We start from the raw sequence: 10,376 nt of genomic DNA on the forward strand, positions 1-10,376 counted from the left end.
TGGGGTATAGAGAGATTGTTTTCGATAAAAAATTGATAAGTTCTAGCTAATTGTGGAACTCTGACTATTATACTGCACTTACTTTTGAAAAGTTTTGAGAAATTGCACTTAGTTCTTGAAATATTTATAAATATTGATTTTGATCTTTTGTGATAAATATTTGGTTAAGCATATTTAACTTTCAATCGATAAACATGCACGTATTTGATCCTTGTGCAAATTATTAAATTAACTATTTGATCGTTTAATTAATTATATATTATGTTAAATTTGTACCATTACTTTATATTAAAGGGTAATATAATTTTAAAAACAATCAAAATGTAACAAGTTTCATATATAGAAGGAAAAGACACATTTTGATTAATTCAAGCTTTAATTTGCTTAATGAAATATCACGAGGCGATTAGCCCAAAGATAATAGAGGTGATGTTCCACCTCGTGTAGAGGACCCGTTGTTTTATGTCACACTTTTCTGATTATTTTTGTGGTCTAAATTTAAGAAAAATCAAGTAGACCATTGTTTTTTTTGTGATGCTCTTTACGTATATTCTATTTTTAAAAAAGAATTGACGTATTTTTATGATTGAAAACTTTTAAAACTTTCGATACAAAAATGTATGCCATGTTTAAAATCACAATTTCTAAACCTCCTTTTTTTGGAAACTTCGTGTCCAATCAAACGCCGACATATAAAATGTAATCATGAGAATATAAGCAAGCCAACTCTCTATTAATGTTAACACTAATATTATGCTTATGAAGATAATATGGGCTGTTTCTAACTACAAGGAGACTCCTAACCAAGGCTTCAAAATGTGCCATTTCTTTTTCCCCTTTTAAGACAACAAGCAGTAAAATAAACATGGAAATTCCCATAACACATGAACTTTTACATGATTATTTATGATTAGAGCCGAGAGTCTATCAGAAACAGTCATTTCTACTCCATGAAGGTACGGGTAAGGTCTACATACATCCTACCCTTCCCAGACTCAAGGATTTCACTGGGTATGTTGTTGTAATTGATGAACTCAGTCACTTGCTACATCAACTCTACTGCACATGATGCCAGAACTCTATTACATTGTTACAAAAGAACCAAGAGTCATAATCAATACGAAACATCACATAGTAACACTGAAAGAATTAACAAAGAATAGAGAGGAGGACTATTACAGCACCTATTCGGACTTGTTTGCTTTCGTAGACAATTTTCTCTTCATTCTGCTGAAAGGTCCAACTGTTCGATCCATTATGTACATGTAGATTACCTGGCTCCAAGATTTGTAAGCATCTAAGTTTTCGTAATATTCTGGTGCAATCTCCTTCACCTTGTAGAGCTTGCTTCCGGGAATTCTTGGAAAATCATGGTGCTCATTGTGGTATCCTACGCTCCAAGTCATGAGGTTAAGGGGTCCGTAATAGGAGTATGTCTCTTGCTCAGGCTTGAAGACATAATGCTCGGAGATGAAGTGACCAGCCATTGGATGCATCCCGCCCCCAACAAACGTGGATAGGATAAGATAAGCTAGCGATTTCCAGCCCCAGAAGTAAACCACAGCTCCATCAAGGGATAGCTGGATAGTAAAATTAATGAACTCCCACACACCAGGTGGTTTAGGTTTTAGAAAAAGAGGCCTGAATGCGTAAAAGAAAAGTTGAAGAATGACCCATATAGATTTTGCAAGAACATTCTTCACTACATGGGCTTCAGTTTGGCTCGGGATGTCCATATCAATTCCATCAACTCCTTGGAAGCGATGGTGCTCAAGGTGATACTTTTGGAAGGTAACAGACATGGGTACACCAATGGGAAGGTTGGCAAAAATTCCAAGCCAACGATTGTAGGTTGGAGTAGAGAAAGCTAGGTTGTGACTTAGTTCATGAATTGCCAGGAAGAGATTATGGTTCAGAAAAGAGCCAAAGAAGTACGCGACTATCAATATCTTCAACCAGGTTGCATCATGGAGGAAGGTAGCTGTCCAAAGCTGAAGCAAAACAACTCCTGAAATCTGCATGGTTAATATTTAAAAAGAATACACAGTGAGCACTCAGTCTAAATGAAACTAGTAGCACCAATCAGTTCCTGTAACCAGTTCCTCATATTTTAGAAAGATTCAATAACTAGTGACTTCTGCAATAAAGTCCACGGTTGTCCACCAACGAATCTAGTAAGGACGTCTAATTGCATACACATGAATGAGTAAAAGGCTATGACATGACCAAGCCAAAGTTACATGAATTTTCTGCTGTCACCATCGACTAAGCTGCCTAAGAAAAGACATCTGGGACAGAATATAATATAATCACATAACATTATCAATCAAAATATTGGACTTTGTAGACAATGGATTTGATCACAAAATTGAATAAACAGGGGGGAAAGAAAGGAGAGGGACTCAAGTAATAATTCGAAGACTGATTTGATTTTCAAAACACATAAAATTACAAAACATTAATCTCTAGTAAAACTATGAAAATGACACCAGAAAATCAAGGAAAACGAGATAGATAGGGCACCAAATCATGTGAATCTCATTGCTGAGTTTTGGTATCAACAAAATCACATAATGAGCAATCCAGAGAAGAGTTTAACCAAAAGAACTAAATCCTGATAAACACAAAATTCTTCATCTTTTTCAGGAAAAGAGAAGGAGAGGATAACTTTACAGAAAAGTTAAAAGTTTGAAACACTACTATATGTTTCTCTATTTTATTTATTATTGGTTTCCCATATAGTATTCAGTAACTGCATTAGAACCCAACTAGATCCGGATTTACCCCTGGAAATCCACAATGTGGGATAAAACGTTCCTAACAAGATGACTCCACACACGAGACCTTTAGGCTCAAAACTCTACTATGTATTTCACAATTGAATTAATCTGATTCAGCAAGCAAATTCCTTCAAAGAAAAAACTAAAAGGACTCCAATTCACATAGATTTACCCCTTAACCTTAAAAATAATGCCTAATCCAAAGAAAAACCTAAAACCCACAATTCTATTTAACAAAAATGTCCTTGAAAACACAATGAAACATACACAGGTACATTTCAAAAAGAAATTAAAAAGCCATCAAATGAAAACCCAAAACCAATAAATATTGAGATTAATTCTACAGTGTCTGGTTATCAATTTGAATGTCAATCAAACACAATACAAATTCAATCCTAACATTATCCCTAGACTATAATCCTGAGATAATTTAGTCCGCCAACCAAATGACCCACCCAACATTATCCCAGGACTATAACCAAATGAGCCTCAAAGATTCAATTTTTAACCCTACCCACCTAACATTATCCCAGATCTAAGATACCCCAAAAAGCAAAATGAATAAAAGATAAAATTTATACCTTGAGAAAAGCAAAAGGGTCAGGACCAAAAAGGTGTTTGATTTGAGGGTACTGAGAGAGGATCTGTCTTCTACGAGAAGCATGAGGTTCATCTGTATATGACCAAAAGAAATCATTAGCCATTCTTACACCTTCTTCCTCTTCTCTCTTTTCCCCTTCAAATCCCATTTCTGCTTTTCTGTTTTTTCACCCTTTCTCTCTCTCTCTCTCTCTCTCTCTCTCTCTGTCTTTCTGTTTTTTTTTTTCTTTTTTTGTGTGTGATATTATCTTGATTTCTGTTCTTGTACAGCTTGAATAAGCTAAATTAGCGGGGTGGTTTTAGATTTAAATTAGAATATATAAAAAACATAATAGTAATAATTAATAGTTTAATTAAATAATTTTTTAAAAATTGTGAAATTGGGTCTACATATGCAATTTAGGACGGTTGAAATCTCTCCGCTCTAAATCATTAATCAGAAGTTTCGGGTTTGATTATTGAAAATTGAATTTCTTTTGTTGAGAATGTCACCTTCGGAAATGAGTCTTACAAAGCATGAATTCAGATTTAATCAGACTCCAATGTAGATGTTTGACACTAAAAAAGAGAGAAATATTGAAAATTGGCTCAAATTATTAGTTTCGTCTCCGAAATTAGGGACAATTTTAAAAACACCCCTCTATTTGACTAATTAAAGTTAGATACACATAGCAAGTGGTTTCACACTCTTGTTGGAGGCTTGGAACATGAGACTCTTAATATAAAAAAAACGAGAAAAATGTTTTAAAAATGCCTAAACTTGATGAGAATTTAAAGGTATATTACACTCATATTGCAAGATCAAATCTATCAGTTCAGTTAGTCAAGTATATAAGTGTTTTTAATATTATCAATAGTTTAATAATGAAACTAATAATTCCCGTCACTTAAGATACCCTTCTCTCTAAACAAATCAAAAAAACAAAGAAGGGTTACCTCATGACAATTGGGAAGGACCCAGAAAGAAACGTCCACATGGACCATGTTGATTCTGCTGATGGCAATTGCACAAATAGTCTTTTTTTTATGCCACTATTTGGTTCTACCCATGTTATGGCTTCTTTGATTGGGGAAAAATTATCCTCAAATTAGTTATTTCAGAATTTGATATATAGTTAAAGAGTATATGTATATTGTTGTGATATCATTAAGGTTTCTTGTTCAGAAATTACTCATTAGTCAATGATATATATCATGGTATCATTAAAATCTCTTGTTCAGAAATTACTTATTAGTCAATGATACTATAACAGTATATAATGAGTAATTTCTGAAAAAGAAACCTTAATAATACCAATAGCGTTTATATATACTGAATTAATATCAATTAAATGAAATCATCAGCCTTAATAATATCAATACAGTATATGATATTGATTTCGTATCAATAAGCAAAATTTGTTCGAAACGTATATAGTGTTATTATTTAGTGGGATATGAATATAAAAAGATATATGTTTGTAATTATTTTACTTTTATGGAATATTTGCTTAATTTCCCCTAATTTTTTTCCATATTTAATTCTCTATATTAAAAACCCCTAATGACTCCAACACTTATAAAACTGAGAAACCAAAGAGATTGTAGTGTTAAGAAGCAACTGTTACATGCACGTACAAATCAGGATTATAAAGCTCTTTTTAGCTAAATCCAACTTAGCTTCTCAATCCCGAATAGGGTCGGAGCTAGAGGTCAACACACGAGTTCAACTGAACTTAGTAACTTTAGTCATATTTGTCTCAAGAGAAATGCACTGTATATGTACATAATTAAATCTAAACCCCAGTTAACTTAACATTCGATGTTACTATCCTAGAATTTAGATTGAACGCATAAAGTTCAAATCCTGGCTCCGCCCTCTGTATATGCTCCCAATAATACAGGCTGGATTTCTTCTAATCACAAGGTAGTGGAAAAGGAACCAACACCTTCATATCTAACCCAGCATCACCAAATCCAATACCATAACCTCCATTTTCTAAATCTTGCATATGACCAATTTCAACAAGATAACCAATAGGCCATTTCTCCTCTACCTTAGATGAGTATCATCATATGTGTCGAAAACATTATCCGGCACGATCAACGGTAACTTCTCTATATACATGAACAACCTTCTTAGATTCTCCTTTGTAATTGTTGTCATGTCCACAGCATCTTTGCTGTCCATATATACCCACAGATCCCCCGAGCTCACCCTTTTTAGGCTATCACGGCAAAAGGGGCACGACTGTGACCTCGAACGCCTGCAGTGCATCAATGAAGATCTTGTTAATGTGCATTATAGGAAGATGAAATAAACAGAATATGTGCACTAAAATAGAAGAGATACAGCTACAGGTCTAGTTTTTTAGAAAGGTTGAAACCGTCGGATGTAAGTAGATTTGACTATGGCCCAAAAGGTACATATGTGAAACACAGATGTTAGTTTCTTTTCTTTCCCTAGCTATCATTTCCCATTAGTTTGTATTAACTCAAACATTCCACATATTAGATGCTTAAGCAATTGTCTCTCCGTACATGGGAACAATACTAGATCAGTTCATAGGTCTCCATACATAATTTCAATATCCACCCAAAAAAAAGAAGAAAAGAGGAGACAAATCCAGACCATCAAGCATAGGGTGAAACTATTTAGCCTCGGAGGTGAGCAAAAAAAGAGAGATGAATAAGGTTGGGGATGTACCTCCTAAATGAACGAACATTTGTTGTCAATAAGTGCTAAGAGTCATTCTAATGTTTGTCCAAGAAATTAGAGATGGGGAACCCTGGCCACTCTTTATGCCACAAAAAGGACAGCGAAGAGAAAAAATAATAGACTACTCAAGTCAGCGTAGGTGTGACATTTCAAGATCACATTTAGTATACCTAACAATATTTCAGGGGTGGAGCAACTTGCCGCCTCTTTGTCCATTTAGAGAACAATGGGAGGCTGGTTTTATCACTTCCTTCATAAGAAGAGGCTCTCATGAAGAGACAACCGTTTTATCTCTTAGCTTTACCAATTACGATCATTAATGGAGATAGCCATTAATCTGTCTTTCCAAGCAATCACATCTCCCTCAGAATTGTGAAGTTGACCTTCATATGATATATTTTTAACAGTGAATTATATTGGAATTTATGTAGTCACCACAGAAAAGGTGGCCAGAGACAACGCTCGAGTAATGGAAAGTATCTTAAGTGAGCAAGTGTGGTTACACGGACGAGCAAATCATTCCAGTTTCAACACTTTTAAGCATCTGGTGTCAGAGGAATTGTAGAGTGCCTAGGATCCTAGCATACTGCGTACTACCAAATATTCAATGCAGGAAAAAGAAGTGCTACATATTATGACTGAAACACCAGTTTAGGAGGTGTATCCCTCTTGAAAGTTATTGCAATACTGTTTCCTTTGCGATTCCCACTTGCAGTTCAATCAGTGGCCCTTCCCCAGGCCGAAGGAGGAAAGAAACAATGGTCATGCTACAGACAACTGAGTTGGGACTCTAAAAAACAGTTCCAAGCAACATGTCAAAAGCAGTGAACCTGAAGTCAGTCCAAATCTAAAAGATAGAGAATAGAGATGTGCTTCAGTTTTAAACTCGTGTATAATTACCTACTTAGCAGGCAAAATATAAAACATCCCAGCTGCAGTATTGGATCATGCAGAGGAAAGATTTTTCTTATATACCTCTTAATTTGCATAAAAACTCTAATTTCATGTAGAACAGCTAAAAGAAATGGAGTGACATTGTATTACTCATTGCCTGATTGACAGTTAAGGATAAAGGTAAGTAAATAGTATTAGTCTACCATTGAAATAAATCTACATCAATTATTATTTCAGATTAGTACTATCACCCATAGTATTTGATTTTATTTTGTTTGCCTCTCAGTAACATTTTCATCATCAAATAACAACTATATAACAAAGTCCAACACCTTAAAGAAAAGATCAAAAAAACCTCATATCCATGGACTCTGTGCACGTGATAGCTTTAGTCTATGTACAAGATATGTAGCAGTACAGTTGTGCCACGTGTGATTTTCACCCATCAGATGTTTCCAATTTGTTGGAGAGGGGGGGGAGGGGGGGGGACAAACCAAAGCATTAAAGAAATAATCTTAGCCAACAAAATAAGCATAAGTAATTCCCTGTGCAATTGACTCACTCCTCTTATGATTATTTGGTCTCTAAAATGCCAACATGTCCTCTTTCTCCAGGAAAACTCTATTTCTATTTCTTTTTGTTGGTTTGGGGGATTTAGGCGATAGTTAAGGATCTTGTCACTAGATTCATGAACTGAACAGGATGATATCTAATTTTTTACTTACTAGCAGCTTATTCAATTAATGTATCAAAATGTGCATATGAAACATACCATTCACGATAGCATTTCAAGCACATTATATGATTGCAGTTGGGAAGGATAATTTTGCTGTTCACCTCCATGCAAATTCCACATTCATCTTCCCTTTCAATGTCCAGATCATAAGCTTGTCTGTAATCCTCATCATCTCGTCTCTTGTATCTCTCCTGGCAAACTGCGTTTTGTTTTTTGTCTTCCGAGTCTGTGACACCTCTTTCAAGTTGAACTAAAGAGGGATAAATAACAGCTGGACAAAGATGATTGATGTCTATAAGCAACAGGTATCTAACTTTACATGATTTATCAGAAGTATTTATGTCATTAGATCAACAGAAGAAAAATGTAAAAACTCACCATAGAACTCCCTAATGCTTGCTTTCCTTTCATGAGTTGACATGGTTGTTGTGCCATCAACATGTACCTGTAGCAAGGTAATACTCAATTGAATACCCGAGAAGAGAAGAATTTGGCATTTGAAGAAAAAAAAAAGGAATGTGGTGATGCATGAATTAGAACAAACACAAACCTTGTAAATAAGAATTCTCAACAAACCAAGGGCACCAGCAAGATGGCAATCAGTCCATTGCACTAAGAAAAGGAAGATGTGTGCTGCAGGACTGTAGGACATTCGCATCTGTAAGCAAGCACCATCATACTCCCCCGAAAAGTCAGATGCACTGCATTCCAAACAACACCATCAGATGAAAAAAGACCAAACAAGAGGGAAGAGGTGAACACCACATTACAAGGTCAGGGGAAACATTCACCACAAACAGAGAATGATTGTCACCAAATCAAATCACCAATAGCGACAAAACATTTTCTTAATGATCTTTATTATGGTAATGCCATCAATGAAAGGTGGGTAATTGGTCTATTCCGATACCGAAGGTATGCCATGTGTAAATGCTAAGCTAATATTTCATTTTAGTGTTGCCTCAAAGAGCCTTACTTGTACCAAGTCGGCCTTAGCGAAAGCAGATGTCGGCACTGGGTTGCTGGTATATCCACCCAGCCGCCAGGATAAAAAGAAAAATAAATACCCTCTAAAAGATAAAGAAAGGACCCCCCCCCCTGAAGGAGATGGGTTATTGAGGCATGGAGTAAAAGATCCTAGGTTCAAATAGGTACAGCAACACTTGCTGTGAGCCCAACTGCTGTAATCTCGATGGACAGACTTACTTAAGACACCTGTGCTTATCAGCAGGACAGGCTGATGGATTACTCGAGGTGCATGCAAGCTAGCTCAAGACACCAGTTCAATACTAGAAAAAGGATAAAAGAGAAAACCAAAGGATTATCAGAAAACCACTAGTGGAGAGAAAAATGACCTATAAAATAACCAACCATTTTCTCTCTTGGTACAAATTTTCAGCTCTAACACCACATTGCAAAATCAAATATCCAATGGTAGAAACAAAAAAGTAAAAAGGTAAAGCCTTGAGAGCTCTCAAATAAAGTTCCATAATAAGAATATTAGAACTGCAGACACTTTACAAGATAAGTATCAATTATCACAAAAAATGTTACCTTTATCTCAGATTGAAGCAATCAAAGAAGTGAACATCAAACTAACACTTATAACACAATGAAAACCAAAAAAAGAACAGGGGAAAATATCTACTTTCTGCCACTATTCACTTACCAACTACAAAAATCCCATTTTGGTGGCTAAAAACAGTCTCACAATCAAACTCACTTAATTAACCACCTCCCCAAAAAAGATCTTGACTTTATTGTTAGCAGCAGACCAAAGGACAAAAGTATCAAAATACAGAACAATCAATAAAAAGATCAAAACTTAACAAAACCCCATATCAGTAAAAGATATTTATGAACCAAAATTGCTGAAAGAAAACAAAACCAGAAAACAAAAAAAGAAAAAAAAGATAACTCAAACAGGGTAGAAACCAGAAAAACTCAAAAGGGTGAAAAAAATTATACTATGATTCTAAAACAGCATAAAATTTTCAGATATCAATACACATACAAAAGTTGACTTACAGTGTATTGGCATGTTGAATATCAGCTTCAAGAACTTTGAGAGAATCTTTAAATGATTTTCTCATTGGCCCTCCTAAACCTCCTGTATACATATCCCCTTTACCTCAATTTCTCCCTTCAAAACACCACACAATCCCAAAAAAATTCCCCCTTCAAACACCCAAAAAACCCAAAAATAATTCCTCAGAACCAAAGAATCATCACCATAATTTATCCTCAACACCCTTTTCCTCAATTTCCCCCCTTTCTACACCAAAACCCCCCAAAAAAATCCTCAAAACCAAAGAATCATCATCAGTATCACTAATTCTCAACACCCTTTTCTTCTCAGAAAATATTTTTAGAATTTTCTTTTCGAATTTGTGAGTGATAAAAATTAAACTATGGTGCTGTAACAGTCCTTCGTTCTTGTATAAAAGAAGAGGAAAAAGGAGTTGTAGTTATCAGTGGGACACGTGGCGTAGAGGTTATACTATTTTTAAATATATAAATACAACTACTTTTTCATGGGTAAATTGTGAATTAAATTTACAAACATAATCGATATGTCACCATTTGAATTTAGATATAAAATTAATTATATTTGAATAGCTTTCGCAAGTTGAAAATGTCATATTATTTATTTGTCGAAATTATATTA

General features: G+C 34.9%; 2 protein-coding genes across 2 annotated transcripts; both read right to left on the bottom strand.

Annotated features, from left to right (window-relative positions):
• Positions 1-855: 855 nt before the first annotated feature.
• Positions 856-3,611, bottom strand: LOC102583804 (sphingolipid delta(4)-desaturase DES1-like). The gene is made up of 3 exons (XM_006360973.2): positions 3,362-3,611; positions 1,185-2,015; positions 856-1,079 (listed from the first exon to the last, which is right to left on the bottom strand). Exons 1-2 carry the CDS (start codon positions 3,527-3,529, stop codon positions 1,185-1,187), a joined length of 999 nt encoding a protein of 332 aa, XP_006361035.1. The 5' UTR covers positions 3,530-3,611; the 3' UTR covers positions 856-1,079.
• Positions 3,612-5,000: 1,389 nt separating this feature from the next.
• LOC102584135 (uncharacterized) lies at positions 5,001-10,132 on the bottom strand. Its single transcript, XM_006360974.2, has 5 exons — positions 9,737-10,132; positions 8,259-8,409; positions 8,087-8,153; positions 7,745-7,979; positions 5,001-5,626 (listed from the first exon to the last, which is right to left on the bottom strand). Exons 1-5 carry the CDS (start codon positions 9,826-9,828, stop codon positions 5,413-5,415), a joined length of 759 nt encoding a protein of 252 aa, XP_006361036.1. The 5' UTR covers positions 9,829-10,132; the 3' UTR covers positions 5,001-5,412.
• Positions 10,133-10,376: the final 244 nt, after the last annotated feature.

This window comes from Solanum tuberosum, unplaced genomic scaffold, assembly GCF_000226075.1.
Source record: "Solanum tuberosum cultivar DM 1-3 516 R44 unplaced genomic scaffold, SolTub_3.0 scf00338, whole genome shotgun sequence".
NCBI classification, from domain to species: domain Eukaryota; kingdom Viridiplantae; phylum Streptophyta; class Magnoliopsida; order Solanales; family Solanaceae; genus Solanum; species Solanum tuberosum.

Excerpts from the sequence above, each read along its gene's own strand:
- LOC102583804 (XM_006360973.2), bottom strand. The coding sequence starts at position 3,529 with ATGGGATTTGAAGGGGAAAAGAGAGAAGAGGAAGAAGGTGTAAGAATG. Across the intron at positions 2,016-3,361 it reads ACCCTTTTGCTTTTCTCAAG|ATTTCAGGAGTTGTTTTGCT; the intron begins GTATAAATTTTA and ends TTAACCATGCAG.
- LOC102584135 (XM_006360974.2), bottom strand. The coding sequence starts at position 9,828 with ATGTATACAGGAGGTTTAGGAGGGCCAATGAGAAAATCATTTAAAGAT. Across the intron at positions 8,154-8,258 it reads TGAGAATTCTTATTTACAAG|GTACATGTTGATGGCACAAC; the intron begins GTTTGTGTTTGT and ends ACCTTGCTACAG. Across the intron at positions 7,980-8,086 it reads AAGCATTAGGGAGTTCTATG|CTGTTATTTATCCCTCTTTA; the intron begins GTGAGTTTTTAC and ends ATCTTTGTCCAG.